General features: G+C 39.7%; 1 protein-coding gene across 1 annotated transcript in view; it reads right to left on the reverse strand.

The window, feature by feature from the left end:
• The window catches only part of LOC130571073 (low-density lipoprotein receptor-related protein 1-like), a 106021-nt gene that overhangs the window by 38954 nt on the left and 40342 nt on the right, over window positions 1–26725 (reverse strand). Inside the window, exon 3 of the mRNA XM_057361778.1 lies at window positions 1664–1801. Within this exon, the coding sequence (XP_057217761.1) occupies window positions 1664–1801 (138 nt within the window). The remainder of the gene's footprint in view (window positions 1–1663; window positions 1802–26725) is intronic.

A 26725-nucleotide genomic window follows, 5' to 3' on the forward strand; every position in this document is an offset into this window, starting at 1 on the left:
TAGGAAAAGGGGAACGAGGAACAGGTGCGGGCTGAATGGGAGAGAGGTGCCGCAATTAGCTAATAGCTGGGAAGAGGGAACCTAACCACAACAAAAACCCACGTGCGGTGATAGTGACAGCACACGGGACAACGGCCGGGAGGAAACTAACAAACAAGTACGGAGCATGACACAACCACAGAGTTTCCTGAATATACTAGTGTGTGTGTGTTTGTGTTAATCTGAAACAGATTCTAAGGTGAATCCAGGATAACTGCATTTGAAAAGACCTGAAAGCGTCCCATTAGACAAGACTAAAGCAGTCTCTGAACACACAAAACATGAACACCTATGAACATTTGAAAGAGCTTTCCACGCAACAACTACCAATAAAAACATCAGTAGCATAAGGAAAATCTTTCACAGGTCCCATATTATTTTGCATAAACGATTTAACACAGTCTAATCTGACCCCATTTTAATTTTTGCAATTTAGCTGCTAAAGCTAATAGTTTCAAAATGAATAATTCTGTTGGGTTCATTAAAGGTGGGGTGCTTGATTTGGAAAGGTGCTAACTTTAGCCTGCTAGTACAGAAATTATAATCCCACCCTCTGTGCGATTCGCCGTCCAAAGCCACGCCTCCTCCAAACACATGAATGTATTTTGTAAATCCACGTAACGAATGACAAACTAAATCCATTAAATTCTTCTCGAAGCATGTACATACCTGTCCAAAAGAAAGAGAGCAACCACGGTATCGTCTTTCAGACCCTTTGCCTGCCGGAGCTGTCTCCATCGTGTAAAAACTGAACCGATGTTAATTCCAGTTTTTCCTCTTTCATGATCTGGATGTTTTATCGTCACTGCTTTTTCAAAAACGGACTTTCGTTTTGTAGATTTCCTTGTTGTCGGTTCCACAGGAAAGTTTGATTGTTGATGATTGTCCGCCATTCTCTCTACATTGACACAGCGGACGTGAGCGCACTGCGGCGCTGATGGCGTATGATGTCTGCGTGAACAGGGTGTGCAGTGGTATGCAAAATACGTTGGCTGAAAATGTTCACATGACCAGTCACAGCGTTCCGCCAGAACGTTTTGATTGGGCGAACGTTTTTGGTCCTACGCCTTTCACAGACGATATATAATTATAAAAATATTATTTGACCACTATACTTCTTGATTGCTATCAGGATGTAAAGAGATTTACAACCAACATGACAAAAAAAAATTCTGGACAGGATCACCCACCCTGGCTTTAACTTTTCTATTAAAACATGCAATGTGTGTGTCCGTTTCTCAGTTTTTCATGTTCCTCCACATAACATTGTCAAAGTCACTAAATAATGACCACATTATTATATTTATACAGTATATGGTATATATTATACAGTTCATTCAGTTTTATATTATATATTGAATATAGCACAACTCTAATGTTACATTAAAAATATAAAATCAAACCAAAAAGAATGATTAATTATAGCTGTATATACAAATATATTGGGCCACAAGGTTTATATGGTGTTCTGGTGTTTCACAAATATAGTGATATGTGTCATAACATTTTAGGTGTAAAATCATACATACAGTACATAACAAAATCTGCATACTGTAAAATGCTGAATCGAAAAATCACTGTATTGAACATTATCCTGCTCATATAAAGTAGTTGTAGTGAATACCTCGGCAGTGTGGACCCTCTTCTCCTCCGTCAGTGCAGTCTGGAACACCATTACACAGTTTGCTCATGTGAATACACACGTCTGAACCCAGACACTGATGTTCATTAGGAGGACACCGTGACACACGGTTATGAGGACCTGAAAGAGACAAACCACATAACAACATTAAAAAAGATGTAAATAACCTAGCAAAGCTAAACTTAATTTGGCCCATGTTATGGATGTATCTTCCAATGAAGATTATTATGCTTTATTTCTTTTTTTTTGGCATAATAATCTTAGTGTTCGGGTTGTATTACAACTGTATACATAAGCGTGTGGTCATGTATTTGTCTTTGAGTTACAGGATGAGCTGTATTTGTGTGTCTGCTGTCCAGACATGAGCTCTCTCAGACATTGGGTGTGGAGTGCACACCAAAAGTCCCCAAAATGTGTGAATGAGCTAACGTGTTTTTGTAGAAAAGTGATGCAACGCAGTAAGGCTTAAAACAATGAATGATTCCTGTGTGTCTAGTTTAATAATGAGATCATCAAAACAGCACCATAACAGTGTTACTGTAAGTTACAGTTTTGATCAAGAAGTGTTTATGAAAGAAATGAAGATAAAGGAAAATGGCTGCAATGTCTCAAATCTTAAAAGTGATGTGATTTTGTTGAGGTTACAGTACATTTTTTACCAAAACGTCTGTCAGCTTCTGAGTCAAACAGTGATATGGACCACCTGTTTTGCCAAACAATGGCTAACACATTATTTTTTTGGAAACAACTGTTTGTGGTGGTAATTAAGGTTAAGGTAATTGATTTGAAAAACATCTAGCAACACCTTAGCAAGAACCATGAACAAGCTATCATCTTGATTGTGTGTTTTGCAAAGAAAGTCAAAATGTGGGAGTAAGGGGAGGAGCAAAGCATCCAAAGATCATAAAAGACACAGAGGAACCACACAGAGTCTAGATGCTTTCAAATTCCAATTCCAACACAAACCTTTTTAAAATGCCCTGTTTCAAGCTGTTAGTATCGACTGGAAGTGCTTATAGAAGTGCACTTATGTTTGCACCGGTGGTCTAGTGGACTGTGTACGCGCCCATAATTTTAAATCCCGATTCGTTGTCCTATCCAGGCTCCTGCACCCTTCATTCTCATCCCTTCATTTCCTGTCTCTCTATACTTTACTGTTTGGCCAAAAAACATGTATGTATGCACAGTTGTACTGATATTATAAAAGGGTGCATACTGTACACTGGCCCAAAAATGTACTGTACATCAAGCCACACATGTGGCCTGTTCTCACATAAATTTGGGTAGTTCTTTATTTTACAGTATGTGCGTTGGGTGAACTTACCCAACAAAATTCTGAAAACTAAATGAACCTGATATGTGTTATGGTTTGGTTAAGGTTTAGTAATTACACAGTCAGTACATGTGTATATGCACATGTGGAGCAGGACTGTCAAATAAAGTGCTGCAGGAATTCGCAAATATTTAACAAAATTACATAGGCTATTTTACGTATTAGAAAAAGACATCACACATAGTCATCCAATCAGAAGAATCAGATCCAAACTCTTACATGAGGACTGTCGGATTTCCCAAGTATCAATGGTTGTGCGAAATACAACTAGATTGTTCAAGTCAGTTTAGGAAAATGTAACTTCTTAAAGTGGCCGTAACACACGTGGTTTCTGCAAATCTCATATTAATCTTGAGTACCTATAGAGTAGTATTGCATACTTCGTATCTTCAAAGAGTATTTAGTTTGATCACATTTATAAAAGATAGATACAGCTGCGGGGGGGAGGGGTAGGCTGAACTAAAGCATGTGCGCATCCATTGCCAACAAAACACAGACATCAGTTTCACTCACCGCATGCGGTTCATGTTCGGCATCTTTTAGCGCTGGGACGGCTCCATATCAGTTTTAAATGATCTCCAAATCCAGCGTTATACCCACCGTTTATATAACATTCATCACCCAAATGCAGCAAACAAACAAACACCTGAACTTCGCGAATGTATGCTCTCTCTCCCCTGCACACGAGTGAAAGTGACGTATGCGCATGCTCCTTCTCCTGCTCTCCTTGCTGCCACGTGGGTGTGCAGCGTGCTTTTCCGGGAGAAAATCCAATAAAGGACTAAGAAAAATTGTTACGAAACAATTTTATATGTTCGAAAAAAACTTTCCGAAACCTGTACGATCGCTGGGGGAGTGTATCGAGCACAGAAATACTACGTAATACGCCCAACTCGTTTTTTTGACAAGTTGACCATGTTAAGCATGAGAAGACAGCACGTTTAACATTGTTTAGAAGTCAGAATGCATGAAACACCATTGCACGGCCGCTTTAAAGCAACACTATAGAACTTTTGCTAACGGCTCCCCCATGTGGTTGATAAGCAGAATTGTCTGTTACCAGAGTCGTGAACAATGTTCCTGTGTAAGCATCCGCGTGGGCAGCGCAATACACGCAAATTTGTTGACTAAGCTGATGAAACCGACGAAGGCAGAAACGTTGTTTGGAAGCCATTTAACACTCTTCACCAGGCAGTGGATGGGCGGGGCTGTGTGTACTGACCCGAACACAGAACTTACAGAGTGTGGTTGTAGCCACTATGAGGCTCTCAGGTTGCAGCGGGAGTAGAATTTGTCCAGTTAAGAGTTTTTCTACCACTGAAATAATTTTAGAGACATTATTTTAAGGTAAAAAAAATGACGAAGTGATGCTTTAACAAATGACTTTTCAAATGAAAATTTGATTTAACTTAAAAGTTAATCTTCATATCTACGTACAGTATGAACATAATTGTTCCCACGCCTTTCGGTCAATACATTTCCATTATTTTTCAGTGATTACGATTCTTTGATTAAGTATTTTAAATGTAATTCTTTAGATAAAATTTATTCTATAGACAAGTGCATGACTAAAACAGGCATTCTGTGAGATTGGGAATTCTGTCAACAACCTGACATGCCTTAATAAATGGCTATGCAGAGACTAGCCAATCATAGCTTGTTTACTGTACATAGAAAAGTTGTTTAAGCGTAAAAGTATGGAAGTGAAAAATAGCACAGAAAAAATATTTTTTTATTAACATTATATATGGACAAATAATATGAAATAAAGAGGTAAAAAACTGAGAAATCTAACTCCTAGTTTGGTGTTGTTACTCTCTCAGAGGTCCCGAAGGTGCAAGGGATTGTGGACACGTTAAACAGTTGTGTGCTGAGACCATAAGCCTCTTGTAATAATATGATCACATGCAGTGTTCCAGAGAGCTGGAGATTTGAGCCAAAAGACAAATAAACCTGGAATAAGGGGCCATCACATGGGGAGCAAGTGCGACACCACCACATGCCACACAGAGAAATGAGTTTGAAAGATTTGAAATATAAAAACTATGAAGCAAATATGGAGTCTTCACAGTTATAGTCCACAGATGCTCCATATGAAGCGTAACCATGGAAATCTGTCTGAATTCTCAAATGTGTATAGGCTATTAAAACATCTAGTACCATATGTATACCAAGGAATATAGGTTTTGAATGAAAAACAAGATAGCCTTTTCCTAGAAATGTTGTGAATGTAACACCTAGTTTAAAAACCATATAAAGTTATTTAAGTTGCTTTTAAAACATGGATATGTTGTGAAAGGTTTTAGTGTGACAATTTGTCACTGCAAGTCCCTACACGAAGCATTACTTCTTAAATTAATACATTTAAACTTGTAACAAAGCTATTACAATGTGGAGACTGCATTAATGAGTCGAATAAAACAATTCTGTAGTGTCATTAAGTGCTTTTTGTTTTTGACATTTAGATTTTCTTTTCTTCTGGCTTTACTAGTGGATTTCCCACATGCTTCTAGTAAAACATTTTCATACACCATAATCTAGAAAAGTTGTCTGGACACCTCTCAGTCTAAAGACCATTAACACCTTCTACGATACAAACAAGCATGCCTAATGTGTTACATGAAAGAGTTAAAAAAAAACAATAATAAAGAATACTAAAGCTTTCATCTTCTGTTTTACAATTTCCCATGTTACATAAACAATTAAGTCGCTGAAATTAATGACAAGTTTTATAAACTGTTGGTTATGTCAAAATGACACAGTCAGGGTAAAAGTAAAAGAAAACCATTATTTTCGCTAGCAATTTAAATTAATTTATTGACAGACTCTGACCAAAACACAGAAGCATTAGTGCATTGGTAAAAGTGAAAATGTTAGTGCACTTAAGCTGTTCTTCATGAATTCTGATCACATTTCTACTTAAAATTCTACTTACTATTCCAGTGTGTGGTTTTCTCAAAGCCAGTACTGGTCAATACAGGGCTGTACGTTCACTTTTTTTGCACATAGCACTGGTGCTACAGAGTTTTAAAGTTTTGTAGCACAGGCCAAACAGTTGTAGCAAAAGTATACTATAAGTTAAAAAACACAAGTGCAGGTCATCACATAAATAGACAGGTATCTTAAAAATGGATAAATTAGGGCCATATAATTTTTAGTTTTTACCAAATTTGTTTTTTCCTTTTAAGTTTTGTATTTTCAATGCTCTACTATACAGTAGTAAATACATTTGTCCATAAAAAATACTGTATACTATAGTATTTACTACAGAAGACTGCAGTAAAATTATTGAACATTACTATAGTAAATATTAAAGTATACTATAGTGTTTACTACAGTTTATAAATTTACTACATGGAAATGTTTTTATCTATAAGCAAATTTTTATTTTGGCGGGTCGTCGCGAAGACGCTTGAGATTCAGTTTGTTTGACAGTAGCTTCACTCAAACAGTGAAATGCTCGTAAAATAAACTTAGAACAACTCTGTGGATGAAGTTCATGTGTTCAGGTCCTTGTATAGTAAGATACAGACAAATCCATGAGTTTTACGCTTGTAACATGTTAAAGTGTGCAACTCATTCACTCATAGACACGCAGAACAAGCAGAGGACATATTTAAGTAGAATTCTGCTTTCTGTCACGGCTGGAGTGAAAGAACCCAAATTTTTGTCAAAAGGACAATAATATGTTTCTCTCCACACATAACCAAAGGCTTAGTCATGGCTCTGCTACAGGACCAAGAAAAACATGACTAAATGAAGCAGAGCCATGACAGAAGCCCCCCCTTTAATGAGCACCTCCAGGTGCTCACCAAGGGGTAGACGGAAGAGACAAGACCGACTGAGACAGTGACAAAAACCAGACAAACATGGTGAACAAGACAAGGGGCAGACAAGACAACAAGACTAAGGGATTGGGGTGACTTAACAAAAATAACAAACAAGGGAGGGGGGGAGGGGCCAAACACTGGCTCATGGGAGGCAGTCCATGGGGGAGGGGAGAAGGGGGAACAGTCCCAGTCCCCGGCTGCCTCAGGAGCCGATTCGTGGCAGGACAGCTCTCCCTGGTTCCCTAAAGCCGGGCTGATCACCGGTGGGACCCGCGGATCACGGACTGAACTCGGCTCCCCAGACTGGACCCCTTCACCGACTGGACCCCGGCGCACCGAGACCCACTACCACCGGACTGGACCCGGCTGGACACCGGACTGGAGTCGGCTGAAGGAAAGAGGCAAAGGGTGCGGCTGGCTCAGCTGGGACTCCTCAGACGTGGAGCCCCAGGACTCACGTCTCCCCCGCTTGCCGAGGCTCGCTGGCGGCGGAGAGGACGGTGTGGCGACACCCACAACCCCGATCCGCAAGGGACCGTCCTCGGGGATAGCCGCCAGCCCCGTGAGAGGCTCCCCATGGACATTCCCCTGGGCTCCTCACGATTCATCGCGAGTTCGACCTGGTCCGCGAAGCCCAGGTGTCTCAACCGGCGCATCTCAGCTGGCTCGAAGGGTTCATCGAGGCAGCGTTGAAATTACTTTCAACTCTGCCTCGGTGAACCCCGAGTAGCGCGCGTGGACAGGAAGTCCATGGCGAAGTCCTTTCACGGAAGCAAAGACAGAGGACGTGGGACGAACTGGATACACAAACACGACGTAGCGTAAGACACGCATAAGACAATCCACCAGCAACAAGACAAAGAAACATGAGGGTATATATAGGAGAGACAAACGAGGGATAATGACACAGGGCAGGTGTGGGTAATCAAACACTCAGGGAAAGATAACAAGGAAACGAGAGGAGTGGGGCCAATGACAAGACACTGGAGAGAACGTATATTATTGTCAAAAGGACAATAATATGTTTCTCTCCACACATAACCAAAGGCTTAGTCATGGCTCTGCTACAGGACCAAGAAAAACATGACTAAATGAAGCAGAGCCATGACACTTTCGTGATTCCTTCCATGTTTTCCCACATGGCACAGATCATGGGGCTCTAGATATATGGACTTGATGCAGCCGGAAAACAAGTTTTAATAGCAAAACCAAAATAAATAGTGGTGCGCCATTAGTTAACCTCACAACAACAAACGCACTTCACACAAACAAATTTGGCTGTGTCAAATGCACCTGCCAAACTGTATCGCACACGTGCTACACTATTAAATGTATTCATAGCACAGACCGATTTTTTCGCAACATGTGTGACATACTGTATGTCTTTGTTAGATTATTAATGATAATCTTAAACTATAATTTATTTTATTATTAAGTTTATTTATTTTATTTAGCCTTGTTGTGCAAGTTCTCTGGAGCTTGTGCAGAGGCAGCAGCTTTTGCCAGAGGGGAACTGGAATCCCCTGGTTGGGCCTGGGTTCTCCTGAGGTTTTTTTTCTCGATTAGAGTTTTGGGTTCCTCGCCACCGTTTGCATACTGTTTTTGCACTATCTGCCTGACCGGGGGGGCTGCTTTAGAATCTTAAAGTTTTACTTAATTAATATTGCATATAGGAATTTATTAGTCTGTTATATTTGACCTGTGCTTCTCTCTCCTTTATCCTAAATGTGTGCTCTCACTGAGCGTGTGTGTGTGTGCGTACTTGTCTGTGTACGTACGTGTGTGTGTGTGTGTGTGTGTGTGTGTGTGTGTGTGCGTGCGCATCCGTGTGTGTGTGTGTCTCTGTGTCTGTGTGTGTTGGTGCGTGTGCGTGTTGTGTGTGTGGAGTGTTTTGTTGTGGGTGTGTCTGTCTTCTGTGTTTCAACCTTTTCTTGTTTTTGCAGGTACAACTTTGATTGTTTTGCTTGTAGTCAATGTGTCTCATGTGCAGCTGCTTTGTAACAATGAAAATTGTAAAAGCGCTATATAAATAAAGTGAGTTGAGTTGAGTTTGTTTGTCATTTGGCTGAGTATAATGAAGACCACACTGGCACACAAAACATTAAAACAACACAAAAACTTACGAAATGCGTATTAGCAAATGCAAATTCATCTTCCTCAATGCATTTCTGTTATAAAGCATATCAAAATATTTTTTCAGGTCAAATATATATGTATATAGCCGGCCTCAGACTACCGGCTCGATTTTACCCTGATTTTGCCTGCTCGAGAATCATTGAAAAAATCGGGTCCAATGTTCGGTCCAGATTATCACTTAATGTGAGGCATTCACGGGTCAAATCATACACCTCCCAATCTGCTCTGAGCAAAATCGGGGCTGGCCAGATCATACCAAACATGTTTGATATTTAGGATTTTAAATCGGGATAACCACATGGGTACTTTCACAGCAACCAATGAGAGACAAGTCCAGTTCCCAGTGAGATCACGTGATACACGTACTCTGGTACGATTATCTTAATGTTATCTTGTAATGTGTGATGAGCCCGGACTAAATGTTTTAGTATGAAATTTTTTTTTGACTATATCTCTCATTTCTTACTTTTTTTGTGTAGTGACTTATTGGCTTTTTAAGATTAATCGCTTGCTGCATTCCTCAACTATAAGTCGCTTCGAATAAAAGCGTCTGCTAAATGAATACATGTGAATATAAATACATTGTTCTATAGGCATGGAATTAAGGCTATACTAACCATACAAACATATAAGAAGACCGCATCTGTTCACACTCCATAAACATTTACAGCAAAATAAAGCACAGCTGTGTGTCCAATGGGATGCTAATGGAATAATTACGGGACAAAACTAGTCATGAAATGTGTGGATTTGATGTGCCAAACTATTCTTCAAACAAAAGACCATAGCACAGTAAATATTACAAACACATGCTTCTTGGCAGTCATTTCTATTCAGCCTTCACTTAGATGCCTGCTGAGAGTAATGATCCATAACATCCATTTCACATCATAAATGAGGACAGGGCCTGTCCTTTGAAACCCCTAAAGAGAAAATAATGGGATAGTTCACCCAAAAATGAAAGGTCTATCATTGTTTATCTGCCATCATGTTGTTTTAAGCCTTTATGACTTTGTTTCCTTCATGAAACACTCAAAGGAGATGTTTAGCAGATGCCCATGCTGCTGTTTTCAATACAATGAAATTGTAAAGTCGCCAGAGGCTGTCAAGCTACAAAAAGATCCTACCGTTGAAATAGTACAGGAATAAAATGTAATTATTGCATATGCTATTTTAAGCGATTATCACTTATAGATCTTAGTGATAAATGAGAGTGCCGCTACGGTAATTGTGTGTGCAAAACTGAACCTGTGGCATTACATTTGCAAAGGTTGTCAGAGGATTTGTAAAATAAAATGTTTACGAAAAAGCTGCATGTGAGTAAGGCACTGCAATGTAATAATGGTGTCTTTTGGAGGGACTGTTGCTTTAAAGGGATGCACCATCCAAAATTCTGTCATGAATTACTCGAGCTTAAGTTGTTCCAAATCTGTATAAATGTCTTTGTTCTGTTGAACAGAAAGATATTTAGAAGAATATTAGCAACTGAGATTTCTGGGGTGGCAAAAATGATGTCCAAAGGTGCCCCAGAATTGTTTGCTTTCCCAAATTCTTCAAAATATCTTCTTTTGTGTTTAACAGAACAAAAAAATATACAATATTTTTTTTTCGACAATGGTAGTCAATGGTGCCTCAAAAATTTCAGTTGCTAACATTTTTCCAAATATCTTTCTTTGTGTATAACCAAACAAAGAAATGTATACAGGTTTGAAACAATTTAAGGTCGAGTAATTCATGACAGAATTTTTGGGTGCAGTATCTCTTTAAATATTTTTTCACTCTGGGATTAAACTCAGTATAAAGTTTGTTTTGATTGTGATTCTCTAGGGTCTCCTGCAGAATGGAAAGTTATTTTAGATCCCTAGTGAAGATCAAAGATCCAAGATGTATTTGGGCAGCTGGGACACCCAGCAAGAACCTCAAATGCTTAACCTGAGACAACCCTGTCTATTTTTAAATCCTATTATACACATAGACTTGCCACATAACACACTTACAAAACCGTTTCGTTTTAATTGCCTAAGTTTGGATGGCTAACTTTTAGATGACTCAGTTCTTCTGAAACTATTAAATCCACAATATGTAACTTTTGGTCCCAAAACGATTGATGCATACTACAGTGTATCTTGTAGAAGAACAGTGCTTTGGTTGTGCTTCAAGGCAGAAGCGTGCATATGGAAATCTAAAAACAATATCATCTGATGTGCTGTATCTTATGCTTATGTCCTGACCAGCTGAAAATATCGATTTTTTGTTTTCATTAATGATGTTACGAAAGTTTTCAAGTTGTAAACATTAGACACAATGATTGCTGGTCTAGGAATACAGTAAGCCATTTTGTGACCCTGCAGAGCATAAGAGGGTTTGGAAAATATATTGCTAGTCTGATCATTTCAAGACTCACATGTCTTTGCCAAGCCAAGGACTAAAGGATTCATTTATAGAAATAATTGCCATACTTTAAAAAAAACAATAAGAACTGTGCTAGCATGTTAAAAGTCTGCAAAGATTGATGTATATAAAGTATAGTACTTTGTTACACATATGCTTCAAAAACCATCTTTGAAAAGACAAGCCAATACCAGTAACACCTTGTCCACACCGGACGCGGCGCGACACAACACAACATGACAAAAGACAATAGTACCCATTATAATAAAATAACATTTTTTAATTGTTTTTCTCAATTAGTATAGTATGAATTATTTCCATCTGTACTACAGTACACTGTATTGTGCTGTGCTATGCTATACTACCAGGTAGCACACGTACGTCTGTAAGACCAGGGTTCGAATTGAAGGGGGGCTGGGGAGTTCCCGGACCCCTCATAAGCCTTAAGTGACCGCTCATAAGGTCTAAAATAATGAACTTGGGGGTCCCTTGGTTTTTCATGAAAACTATACTACTAAAAAAATCTAAATTATTTTTGTCAAATTATCACGTTAAAACAAAACACTTTTGTCCGTTATTTGTACAAATTTCATAAGACACCAATTAAAATGGCATTTCTATCTGAAAAATCCATGCATGCTCAAGCGCGCCACACAGTCTTCAATGATGACATGAACAAAGATCTCGCACCGAGACACTGGCTGCATGCGGATCTTCTCATATTGAAAGCGTTTATCTTAAAACTTTACAGTTAGCCTAGTATCATTTTGATATGCAAGTCTTTCTTTATGTCCAATGTTATCTCACATTGTCAAAACAGATGCGACGCGGTACTGAGCCTCTAAAGCAGTGGTCACCAACCCTGCTCCTGGAGATCGACCGTCCTGAAGATTTCAGCTCCAACCCCAATCAAACACACCTGAACTATCTAATCAAGGTGTTCAGGTTTGCTTGATAATTACAGACAGGTGTGCTGAAGCAGGGTTGGAGCTGCAGTCTGCAGGACGGTCGATCTCCAGGAGCAGGGTTGGTGACCACTGCTCTAAAGGGACATAGGCTACAGGTGGTGGAAAAATAGGAAAGGGAGCGAAAATATTTTAAATCTTTTGCTCTCCCCAATAACAGAATATTTTTCTTTCCCCGAGAAAACTTTCGCATTCCCCAGAGATTATTTTGTGCTCCCTTCTGCAAACATGAGCTCCGACTTTGACGAGAAGGCTACCCTTCTGCTTTCGCCCAAAGGAATGACATTCGTTTTCTTATTTTGCATTGGTTCATATGGATTATTTTCATATACAGTACTTGATCACATTATCATGAGATGAATCACGTTTAAAACACTCATATGCTTCTGCATATGGCTACGAGCTGGTTTTGCAGCACTGTACAAACAGCCACTACTGACTTTGATGCGTCCTCTCCCTCACTCACTCCAAGGATTTTTTTATTAATATTCCAAAAAAAGGGAATAGCACTGCATTGCAATAATATACAGAACAAGATTCAAAGGACAAGAAAATAAATGAAGGAAAATAAAAAGACAGGAAATCTCAATTAGTAAAAAAAATAGTATCATAAATTTGGAAAAACTTGTTATTCTTATTACTATCAATAATTTTAAGAGATTTTACAATGAGCAAAATCTCAGTAAAAAAGACAAAAACCTATAGGCAAAATCTTAAGAAATTTGTTTTCGTGAATAAAAAATGTACAATGCAAAATAAAAAAAACAACAACAGCAAGATCGATACCATAGTCACTGCAAAAAAATAAAGAAATAAATATTTCAATCTCTCCGTCATGTGGATCTCTTTTAATGAATTATCAACATTTTAAGGACGTTTATGCGTTTAACTATCACGTGATTGATGCTTGTACTGGCAGCTTTGTAGTTTTTTTTTTAGGGCTGGTTAGGGGGCCCCCCAAGAGCTTCGACACAATTGAGACACTCTGCTAAAGATATGGAGATCTGGAAAACTTCTGCTTAACATATTAGAAAGAGCAGTTTTACATCCATTCTAAATCATAAACATCTTAAAGACGTCTTCTAGATGTCTATATGACATCTGACGTCTCCGAGACGTATTGCAGATGAGCAAGCTATGTATTGCAGATGTCTTGCAGATGTAAGATACTGTTGTGTGAGTGTGTGTGTGTGGCAGCTAATTCATATAAATTTGTATTATCTCATTCATAAGTTTTAGTAAAATTCGGGGGAGGGGAAAAAATTAAAAGACCATTCCAAATTTTTATTTCAAATCAGCATTTCTAGATGTATTGTGGTCATTCCAGTTCAGTGTTTGTTGTATTTAAATAAAATCTAACCTCAGGAGTGACAAAGTCATCCAACAGCAAAGTGAAAGACACGTGAAAAATGTGACAAAAACCAGGTCATCACATACATTTTTTTTTCCTAAATACATGTCGAAATATTACTGTTGTATCGCTTAAAAAGTGAATATGAACTTGTTTGCAGTATTTGAGGTCTGAAAAGTACAGAGCATCTTTTCTCTTATGTTGACCTGTTTCTACAGTTTTCATTTTCTGCAAAAAATGCAAATATAAACAATATTTTTTGTTGGAAATTTGGAAGAAATATTGTTAGTAGTTCACAAAATGAAACAAAAATCATTTTACCTAAACATGTACCTATAAATTGTAAATTTTTAAATAAGAAAAACAGTCTCTGAAATGGTCCCTTAATTATTCCCGCGGCTGTATATGTGTTGAGATCTGATTGCAATATACACATACTTAAACTTCTAAAGCTAAACACATAGCTTGTATTTTTGTATGGCTCAATTTTGCAGCTGTCAAGCGTTAAACAACAGACTCTACTCATCTTAGCACAGCAGGCCAGTCCTCCGCTGTGTGATCAGAGCTCAGACCTTCAACCTTTTCAACATGAAGCAGATCGAAATGACTTTCACACACACACACAAACGCACACACACGCACGCACGCACGCACACACACACACACACACACACACACACACACACACACACACACACACACACACACACACACACACACAACCATCGACAGGCCAGCAGCTCTGGGATGAAGGATTTAGTTAAGGCTATCGAGCAAAATATTGGTGAAGGTATGTAGGGCCTAAACTTGATTTTTTCAAGACGATTCACACTGTCATTCTGAAAGTTATAAAATCGTATTTCTTTTGTTCAGACAATGACAGTTTTGAGCTTTACAGTTTCACAAAACTAACAAATGCCCCATTAATCCAGTTTATTGTCCATTACTATGCAATGTGTTATACTATTACAATAAAGCAAGGTCTTCCCCACCCAAACGCATAGTTGCATGTTTTAGTATTTACACTTTTGATGTTGGATGACAGTAAAATGATAATTCCTTCTTCCTCATCTGAGTAAGCGGCAGTACAAAGCTGTGTATTGTGTTGCAGTGGTCCACAGAGGAGGGCCGCAGCAGCTGCAGTGGGCACTGTGACAGACTTCAGTACTAAGACACGTAAATAAATAAACTTCTTTCATGAGGCAGATCTTTAGTGATCTGAGGCATCTGCACAGAGGTATCCCAACACGGAACACATTTCTAGACACATCCTGCTTTAGCGTGATATAACAGGCTATAGGTTACAAAATTTCCCCCTGTTTTTCTCACCCTCAAGGCATCCTGACTGAATATGACTTTCTTCTTGAAGAATAATGCAGTCGGAGTTATAATACCACGTATCGTTTTCTTCCAAGCGGTAGAATGGGAGTGAATGGGGGGCAATTTTTTGAAACTCCAAAAAGTGCATCCATCCATCAAAGAAAGGTCTTAACAAAGGTCTTCTGAAGCCAATTGATGTGTTTGTTTAAAAGAAATATCCATATTGACAGCGCTATTAACGTTAATGTCTAACATCCGTTATCCCTCGGCTGCGCGTGAAACAGAGTCTTGTTTCACTTTAATGGGCTATGCTGTGATACTATGAAAAAACAACAATAAAAAAAGCATGATTGTATACTCAGAATTATATAATTCCAAAACTGTTTACAATAGGATATGACTATAATATGATTTTGATATGAGCTGCTTTTTTACATTAAAATAAAACATTATGCAAATTTGCACATTTTTAAACTTGCTGCATCAAGTTCATTGTTCTGGGTTTGTTATCAATGACACAGCAGTAGATATTTAGCCTGTACTGATAGTAAGTGGCATTACGAGCGCTATTTAATAATAATAATAAACGTTATTTTATATAGCACCTTTAAAAGCAGCATCTCAAAGCGCTTTACATACATATACAAATATGGAGTAAAAAGATACACACAAAAGTACAAGCAATAAAAACAGATCAAACAAAACAAAGGCAGGGCTCTAGACTAACTTTTTGCACTGGCTGCACTGGTGCGCAATACTGTTTCATACTTAATAGGTAGTTATGCAGGGTCTAATGCAGAACAAATGGTTAGTGCTGCATTAACACTGTAGTCATTACTGATAACTAATAAGGAAGAAAGATTAACTAACCAGTAGGTAACAGCATACCGAAGTTTAAAGTAAGTAACAATTAGTTACTTATTACTTATTTAATAGTCATTAATGACAACTAAATGTTGTATGTCTCCCGCAGAACTATACAGTGACTAAGACCCATTTAAAATAACTATCCATTAACTACTCATTAAGAGTTGCTAAACATAATTTTGCCATTAAGCAGCCTATTAAAGATAGATATTTGGTATTATAATTAATTATAAGAATAGTTGAAATTAATTTTAACAAATTCTTTTGGGAATTTCGTAGAAATCTCAATACTGTGATATTTTTATTTTTATTGATTTAAAACAAATCAATCTATTGTGCCTTTCAACCAAAAATAGTAAAAAAAAGAATCCCCCTCTTAATCACTGTATTGTCACTAATGTTTCTGTGGTAAAACTGAAAGTTTTTCTTGTCAATCAATCGTTACAGTACTAAAATACTACAGATAATGCACTGTTACTTTAAGGGGGAGGGGCATGAAAATGACATCACCGTATGCGGAAGTCACAGCAGCAGCGTGTTCAGATTGAATGCTGCTAAAACGCTAAAGCGCATCTAAAATGGAAAAGACCTGTTGTGCAGTTTACTTTATTGATATATTCAACATGCAATCGCTAATGTCTTTATGCAAACAGATTAAAGCTACAGAAAAGAGAAGCAAACAAGGCGCTGTGATTCACAGAAACAACTGGAAACTAATAACCGATACCTGCATTTACAGTTAATATTTTGTGTCAGATATGTTAAGTTCTGCGATAAAAACCATATTCAATTTCATATATTGCATTGACTATTGTGTAACTGTAAAGTTTTTGTTAGTATTTATTAAAACGTATCTATTGTGTCCATAAAAGTCAGCTCTATTCAGGTGTGTGTGTATATGTGGGTTGTAAATTAGTCACTACAAGCTTTTGTTTCAACAGTACTGTTTTATTTATTGGTAAATACTTGGAATATACCCCAGAACTACTTTTTTATTACCGGGTTATCATGATTTTCACTTTATAATTGTTATAATCCATCATAAGTAATTACCTAATACTATGGTAAGACCTGAGTAATTATTAAAATGTTATCATGTTTTTCACTTTATAACACGGTTCCGGGTCATAAGTAATTACTTAATACTGTTGCGATAAGACCTGAGTAATTACTAAAAAGTCACTATGATTTTAACAGAATAATTCAGTAAGAACAGGGAAATACTATTTTTCTTAATAATTACTAATGGGTTACCAAGAATTTCTTAATAGTTAATAATGAAAACACAACTCTTCAGCTATTGTCCACAAGACTCATAATAAGCAACAAGGAGAGATATGTCAGATATGTTTGTGAGGTAAGTTGGCTAATGATGCAGTGATTAGGAGGTGTATTTCTTAAGTTTCTTTCTTTTAAATAAATAAAATAGAAAAAAGGATAAAGATTCATTCGATTTATTTCATTTATATGATATGAAAAATAAAATCTTGATGAGGACAATATTGGACAATAGTTTAGAGATATAAAACAATGAAGTTAAGTGAAAGTAAACAAAATAGGTTAAAACTATTTTTAATAGTAATCAAGATTATATATAACTAGTTTAATTGACATAATTTTTAGCAGCTGTTAATAAGTAGTTAGTAGACAGTTATTTTAAATGAGTCTTAGTTATTGTATAGGTCTGCGGGAGACATACAGCATTTAGTTGTCATTAATGACTATTAAATAAGTAATAAGTGTCACGAACTGGCAGAAAGAACCCAATAGCAGGCAGGCAGTGAAGGGGTTAACAGATACCTTTTATTAAATGAACAAAACAAAGGAAAAACCCACGAGGGGGTATCAAACAGAAACTAAACTAAGAAACAAACAGAAAACAAAAGACTTCCCACGAGGGGGCAAAATGAAAACAAGAACAGTAAAACTAAACTAAAAGACACGACCAAACGTCTTAAATAATACAATGAACAAAACTCACAAAACACGAACAGCACCATGGGTAGCAACACCAGCAAGAACACGCGAGACCACAGTACACAACGCACCAAACACAATGACCGAGCACAGGACAAAGAAACATGAGGGTTTAAATAGGGAAGACAAACGAGGGATAACGACATGGGGCAGGTGTGGGACATTAAACACTCAGGGAAAGATAACGAGGAAACAAGAGGAATGGGGCCAATGACAAGACACTGGAGAGAACGTATATTATTGTCAAACGGACAATAATATGTTTCTCTCCACACATAACCAAAGACTTTGTCATGGCTCTGCTACAGGACCAAGAAAAACATGACTAAGGAAGCAGAGCCATGACAGAAGCCCCCCCTTTAATGAGCACCTCCAGTGCTCACCAAGGGGTAGACGGACAAGACAAGGCAGACCGAGACAAAGACAAAAACCAGACAAACATGGTGAACATGACAAGGGGTAGACAGGACAACAAGACTACAGGACTGGGGTGGCATAACAAGAAAAACAAACATGGGAGGGGGGGTGGGGCAAAACAAGAGTTCATAGGGGCAGTCCAAGAGGGTTGGGGGGAACAGTCCCAGTCCCCGGCTGCGCTCGAGGGCGCTGAGTCCTGGGGGACTTAGGAGGAGTCCGGGGGGAACAGTCTTGGCCCTGGGAGTCTCCCAGGGACCGGCTGGACAGGGCTTGAGCGCCACGGCGGCTGGAAGGCCGGCTGGACAGGGCTTGACGCCCTGGAAGGCCGGCTGGACAGGGCTTGACGCCGCTGGAAGGCCGGCTGGACAGGGCTTGACGCCCTGGAAGGCCGGCTGGACAGGCTTGACGCCGGCTGGAAGGCCGGCTGGACGCCGGGCTGGATCACCGGACTGGACGCCGGCTGGATCACCGGACTGGACGCCAGCTGGATCACCGGACTGGACGCCGGCTGGATCACCGACTGGACGCCGGCTGGATCACCGGACTGGACGCCGGCAGGACACCGGACTGGACGCCGGCTGGCTCACCGGACTGGACGCCGGCTGGACCACCGGACTGGACGCCGGCTGGATCACCGGACTGGACGCCGGCTGGATCACCGGACTGGACGCCGGCAGCACCGGACTGGACGCCGGCAGCACCGGCGTGGACCCTCCTGCTCGACACTTCTCCCTCCTTCTCCGCACCACTGGGTCCGTAGCCAACTTAGGCGGAACCATGGGGACCGGAGGGAGTTCTGCGTCGTTGGAGACCGCAGACGTCATCCCGGGGTCACACCTCACCCACTCGCCACAGGCTCCGCCAGGAGAACCGGGGACCGTGGAGCTCAAGCCGAAGGGTACTGAGTCCCCCCGGGCAGCGGCAGCCAGGACGAGGCCCTCCGGAGCGGTCGACCGTGGGGTGAGGGCTCCGAGTGGAACCTCACCCTCGGGACCGTCCCGGTTGGCCACGAACCTGACCATGTCCGCGAACCCAAGGGGAGCCAGCAGCCTCTTCTCCGACGGGGCGAGGCGCTGAGTGAGGCAGCAGTTGAAGATCGCCTTCAACTCCGCCTCGCCAAACTCAGACGACCTCGCCACCGTCGAGAATGCCCCGGCGAACTCCCGGTTCCCGTAATTCCCCTGACGGAACCCCAGCAGCAAGTGGGCTTGGGCGGCCCGCGAGGACGACGCCGTGCCATCCATTTTACTGCCCGCTGGGTTCTGAATAGGCTCGGTCATTCTGTCACGAACTGGCAGAAAGAACCCAATAGCAGGCAGGCAGTGAAGGGGTTAACAGATACCTTTTATTAAATGAACAAAACAAAGGAAAAACCCACGAGGGGGTATCAAACAGAAACTAAACTAAGAAACAAACAGAAAACAAAAGACTTCCCACGAGGGGGCAAAATGAAAACAAGAACAGTAAAACTAAACTAAAAGACACGACCAAACGTCTTAAATAATACAATGAACAAAACTCACAAAACACGAACAGCACCATGGGTAGCAACACCAGCAAGAACACGCGAGACCACAGTACACAACGCACCAAACACAATGACCGAGCACAGGACAAAGAAACATGAGGGTTTAAATAGGGAAGACAAACGAGGGATAACGACATGGGGCAGGTGTGGGACATTAAACACTCAGGGAAAGATAACGAGGAAACAAGAGGAATGGGGCCAATGACAAGACACTGGAGAGAACGTATATTATTGTCAAACGGACAATAATATGTTTCTCTCCACACATAACCAAAGACTTTGTCATGGCTCTGCTACAGGACCAAGAAAAACATGACTAAGGAAGCAGAGCCATAAGTAATAATGTTACTTCCTAACGTATTCTTACCTACTGATTTATGGAATCTTCTTCTTATAGTTATCGTGAATGACTCAGTGTTATATGCAGCACTAAACATTGTGTTCCTGCATAGTTGCATAACTACTATTAAGTATGAACGTATTATAAAGTTTACCAAAAGTTAGGTGCACCCAAATTTTGACCGCATCCATTTAACACGCAGTTTTACCAGTTCACTTTTTTTTAAATCGCTGTCCATAAGGCAAAATTGACTTGTAAATGATTAACTAACAATCTGGTCAACATAAAGTTCTTTATTTGAAGCACAATTCTACAAGAAAGGTAACTTACTGAAAAGTGTTGGTGCTTAAGTGCTTCACTGAACTGAAATTTAAACTTAAAACATCTCAAGATAAATGGACCAGGGCTTGACATAACCTGGGAGGTTGATGGCTCCGTGTAAGAGCATTGCTTATGATTTTCGGACGGATCAGGCCTTAACTTAACATTATTCACGAAAAAGTTGTCAATCGTTCTTTTCATCTTCTCTCATCATCCGCGGCTACATCCACTCTGTTTAACTGAGGGCCTATAGGCTCCTCACCTCTCTGTCTGACTGCAGCACAGCATTTTCACACGTACACACCAGAGGTTGCGCTAGACTTTTTTATTGTCCTTCATTTTGACTGACAGGCTCGTAAAAAATCCGTCAAATCTATTATTACCGTCACTATGGTGCAAGGTGGCTTTAGTGGTAATTAGTATGTTCGTGACGTCATCACGCTGTACTTGCGTCTCGGAACTTGTTGTATTTTAATACAACTGAATGCCCAATAAAGCCGTTGTTGTTTATATTCATCTATATATTTAATGTTTTAATGTTTATGTCATATGTGATTCGATCTGGGAAAACCCAACACATGGTGCAAATTTATATATTACAGTTTTTGATACCATATTCAAGCCCTTTCCAAATCAGTTTTTATTTTGCTCATACCTTGTGTATGTAACAAAAGTTATGGCTGAGGTCGGCTGAAGCGCTATGATTTTCAGGAACGGAATTTGGAGGAAAACGGGTTTAAAGTTAATGATGAAAATAAAAGCACAACAGTCCAGTATCACAAGTAAAAGTCACTTTAGAGTAGTAAAAACTTACTCTAATAACAATTTAATAAAAAAACATTTCCCAGTGTTGAAGTCTATAAAAATACTGTACAAAACCGTTTGAATAAAACGAAAGTAAGGAAAATGGTGCGGGCACACTTAAAGAACGAGAGCTCTGCCATTATCACTACACAAGGAAACTAGCAAACATTACGGAAACAACTAATAAGCAGTGAAGCAAGTTTTACGTTGTTTATCATGTGCATAGTGTCTGGCTTTTGATCATCCCTTGTATGTTTTGCGATCGGATAACTCCCGGTGCTGCAGACGGGGAGCTCTGTCATCTCACGAAAACATTGTATAAAAAACTTTGCATGCCGTAGTTACATCGATTTGCGTATAAATAACACGCTGTTGCATTATCGTGAAATACGTGTGCCAAAGTTCGATTTTGCGTGCATAAATACGCCAATGTATGCGTGCACCTCGCTGGAGAGCAGCCATTTTGAAACGTACATGAAGAGGAAACACTGAAATAATTAAAATAATACTGTTAGGTTTAGGGTTTGGGTTAGGGTAGAGGTTATAATATGCACGCACGCTAACATTAGGTTTAGGGTTTGAGTTAGGGGACAGGTTAATAAGACAAATTGCCGGTTAATATGCACGCGCGCTAAGTTGGCGTATTTATGCACGCAAAATCGAACTTTGGCGTGCGTATTTCACGATAATGCAACGCGCGTGTTATTTATACGCAATTCATGAGAATGCCCTGAGTTTACACAGGACTGGCGGGAAATGTGCATTGATACTCCTTCATTCTTCATGTTATGTGGTTTACTTTGAGAGGTGAACTGTCTTTCCCGCGTCCCAGCGCGACATCCGACTGGTTTTCCCAGATCGCATCACATATGTCTAGTCAGTAACAATCACAGGTGAATCAGAGATTTTTTTTCTCCCTCGAACGGCTGGTCGCCGCACCGGTGCGACCTCAGATTTTTTTTAGTCGCACCATTGAAAAATAAGGTCGCACTCTAAAGCCCTGAAAGGTCAAAATAATAAAATACAGATTAAGCACATAAATCACCTAAACGCTAACCAAAAAAAGTAAGTTTTAAGGGACGATTTAAAAACACTAAGGGATTCAGCATTTCTAATCTTAGAAGGTAGGGAATTCCACAATTTAGGAGCCAGTGAAGAGAAAGCCCGATCGCCCATAGTTTTAAGACGAGTTGTTCGAACAGATAAAAGACCAGCTTCAGAGGAGCATAGAACACGTATAGGTGTGTAGGGGGTTAAAAGCTCTGACAAATATTAGGCAGCCAAATTATTCAAGGCTTATAAGTAAGCATGAGAATTTTAAAATCAATACGAAAACTAACAGGAAGCCAGTGCAATTTTTCCAAGACAGGTGTGATGTCCTCCCTTGTGCTGGTCCTAGTCAGTATTCTGGCAGCAGAATTTTGTACCAACTGCAATTTACTTAGGGTAGTTTTTGAAACTCCTGCCAGCAATGCATTACAGTAATCAATACGCGAAAACACAAAAGTGTTGATTAACTTTTCAGCCACTGAAAAAGTCAACATGGGACGTAATTTGGCAATGTTTCTGAGATGAAAAAAGGATGCTTTGACTGTATTACGAACATGTGGATCAAATGTTAAGTTGACATCAAATATCACCCCCAGTTTTCTTAGTTTAGTTTGAAACTGTGAAGCAGACCCATCCAGACCTAAAGTTGTGGACTCTGCTTTGCGCAACTGGTGGGGTGATCCAATAAGCATCACTTCGGTCTTATCACTTTTTAGACAGAGCAAATTTTCAGACATCCATTTTTTAATCTCAGTAAAACATTGAGAAAGAAAAGCCACAGGCATATTGACATCTGGTTTTGAATGTATATAGATCTGAGTTTCATCGGTATAAAAGTGGAAGTTAAGACCAAGTGTTCTTAAAAGTTGACCAAGAGGAAAAATGTAAATATTAAAAAGTAAAGGGCCCAAAACTGATCCCTGGGGAACAGGGACCAGGACCTTCGCACCATTTAGGGTGCTAAGGTCCTTTTAATGGAATACAAATGATGTGCTGTCACTTTGTACCAGACACAATGGAGGAGAAGGGTGTCTAGTGGTTTATCTATATGTTGCCATTAGTGACGGAATCTTTTATTATTGTACTTATGATGATTGTTTGAGCGTCTGTGACATGAATAAACACACAATGTGCTTAAAAACCATTCGAATGGCTGTATGTGTGAGTGAAAACCACTTCTCTGTCAGCGATGGGTGACGTGACGTCATAGCTTACTCTCGGATCACAAATATGAGATTACGTTGAAATCAGTGTAAGGTACGGAGAGAGTTTTGAACACCGACTTCTATGTAACTGCCTAAGAATGAATGGTTCTTTATTGTACTTATCATTGCAGCTTTTTTTGTTCATTATTTCTAGAAAAAGACACTTAAAATCAGAACTTCTCAATTTTTTGTGTTCAATGTAAGAAATACATCTTTGGAAAAGCTTGAGATTGATGAAATAATGCCAACATGCTGAACATCGGCTTTTATAGTATTAGGAAAAGACGGTTAATTTTAATGCAGAGGAGTAGAACACCCAAACATTAGCAAAGCTAATGTGTCAGATTTTGTAGTTTGCTTTCCTGTTCCAGGGAGAGTAAGAGAGAGACTTAGAGGCGAGAAAAGCAGGTCATGAAAAAACAGCAGTTTTCCCCCATTCCTCTGGATGGGGGATTTAATGACTTCCAGACTAAAGGCGGCTCAGCCTCCATTTCTCCTGTTCTCCTCACATCGAGCAATTGAGCCTCTGTGTAATGCCTGTGCTTGGACTCAGCTCTTGCCCAACACTTTTCAATGCCATGACAGCTCTTTAAAGAAAGATGCATTCGAAGCATGCAATGGGTTGTGTTAAAGGAGGACAAACATTCCTTAAGTCCTATTGCAGCCTTGTAAACGGCGCCATTGTTTTCCAGAGCCAGGTTCTAAGCAGCGAGTTAAATCTTATAAAACAGACCACCGTCTCCAAACCACATGACTACCTGACAGCACTCTACTTGCGTAACACGTTTTTTTAGCCAGTAAGGGTATGAATGGAAAGATACTTCACACTTTTTTCTTTCACCCTGACCCGAAATTACAGGTTGTTGTAGAAGGCAGTTTCTTACTCTTATTGAATATGAATAATGTAAAAAATCTTGTTGCCATTTATATCTGCCTGTGCAAATCGTGTTGAAGATTACCTAGTGTCTCCGACATTTGACTCTGAGCAGAGTCTTGTTCACATTGCATTTTTTTCTGGCTGTCCACTTTAACAGAAATATATCTTACCTATGCCGTTACAAAACTGCAAAATATCTTTTTCAAAATGGCCTGTGTAAACAACATAAAAATCACATATATGCAGGTGGTGGTCATATAATTAGAATATCATCAAAAAGTTGATTTATTTCACTAATTCCTGTCACGAAATGCAGAAGAGAACCCAAATGCAGGCAGCAGTGAAGGGGTTAACAAAGAATATATTTATTAACAAATAGACAAAACAAAAACCCACGATGGGGTAAATCAAGAAAACAGGAAAAACTCAAACAGAACATAGACTGACTAAAACTGGACTAAACTGAGAAACACTTGACAAACTATAACTAAACACTAAAAGACTTACTAGACTAGACTCAGAATATTAAACAGCACACTGGGACCGACAGGAACAAGAACACCAGCATACACACGTACGGATACAATGACAGAGCACAGGACAATGAAACATGAGGACTATATAAAGGGGAGGAAATCAAGAGGGAACAGGTGTGAGACATGAACTAATCAACAAGCAATAACGAGGGATACAAAAGGGCGGGAATACAGACAAAGACCGGAGAGAGTATCGAAGACCGAAAGGGTCAAAAAGACTCTCTCCACACATAACCAAAGACTTTGTCATGGCTCTGCTACAGGACCAAGAAAAGCATGACTAAATGAAGCAGAGCCATGACAAATTACATTCAAAAAGTGAAACTTGTATATTATGTTCATTCATTACACACAGACTGATATATTTCAAATGTTTATTTCTTTTAATTTGATGATTATAACTGACAACTAATGAAAATCCCAAATTCAGTATCTCAGAAAATTAGAATATTACTTAAGACCAATACAAAGAAAGGATTTTTAGAAATCTTGGCCAACTGAAAAGTATGAGCATGTACGGCACTCAATACTTAGTTGGGGCTCCTTTTGCCTGAATTACTGCAGCAATGCGGCGTGGCATGGAGTGGATCAGTCTGTGGCACTGCTCAGGTGTTATGAGAGCCCAGGTTGCTCTGATAGTGGCCTTCAGCTCTTCTGCATTGTTGGGTCTGGCATATCGCATCTTCCTCTTCACAATACCCCATAGATTTTCTATGGGGTTAAGGTCAGGCGAGTTTGCTGGCCAATTAAGAACAGGGATACCATGGTCCTTAAACCAGGTACTGGTAGCTTTGGCACTGTGTGCAGGTGCCAAGTCCTGTTGGAAAATGAAATCTGCATCTCCATAAAGTTGGTCAGCAGCAGGAAGCATCAGAAGCGTCTCGCCTGGGCTAAAGACAAAAAGGACTGGACTGCTGCTGAGTGGTCCAAAGTTATGTTCTCTGATGAAAGTAAATTTTGCATTTCCTTTGGAAATCAGGGTCCCAGAGTCTGGAGGAAGAGAGGAGAGGCACAGAATCCACGTTGCTTGAGGTCCAGTGTAAAGTTTCCACAGTCAGTGATGGTTTGGGGTGCCATGTCATCTGCTGGTGTTGGTCCACTGTGTTTTCTGAGGTCCAAGGTCAACGCAGCCGTATACCAGGAAGTTTTAGAGCACTTCATGCTTCCTGCTGCTGACCAACTTTATGGAGATGCAGATTTCATTTTCCAACAGGACTTGGCACCTGCACACAGTGCCAAAGCTACCAGTACCTGGTTTAAGGACCATGGTATCCCTGTTCTTAATTGGCCAGCAAACTCGCCTGACCTTAACCCCATAGAAAATCTATGGGGTATTGTGAAGAGGAAGATGCGATATGCCAGACCCAACAATGCAGAAGAGCTGAAGGCCACTATCAGAGCAACCTGGGCTCTCATAACACCTGAGCAGTGCCACAGACTGATCGACTCCATGCCACGCCGCATTGCTGCAGTAATTCAGGCAAAAGGAGCCCCAACTAAGTATTGAGTGCTGTACATGCTCATACTTTTCATGTTCATACTTTTCAGTTGGCCAAGATTTCTAAAAATCCTTTCTTTGTATTGGTCTTAAGTAATATTCTAATTTTCTGAGATACTGAATTTGGGATTTTCATTAGTTGTCAGTTATAATCATCAAATTAAAAGAAATAAACATTTGAAATATATCAGTCTGTGTGTAATGAATGAATATAATATACAAGTTTCACTTTTTGAATGGAATTAGTGAAATAAATCAACTTTTTGATGATATTCTAATTATATGACCAGCACCTGTA

This window comes from Triplophysa rosa, linkage group LG20 (assembly GCF_024868665.1).
Source record: "Triplophysa rosa linkage group LG20, Trosa_1v2, whole genome shotgun sequence".
NCBI lineage: Eukaryota > Metazoa > Chordata > Actinopteri > Cypriniformes > Nemacheilidae > Triplophysa > Triplophysa rosa.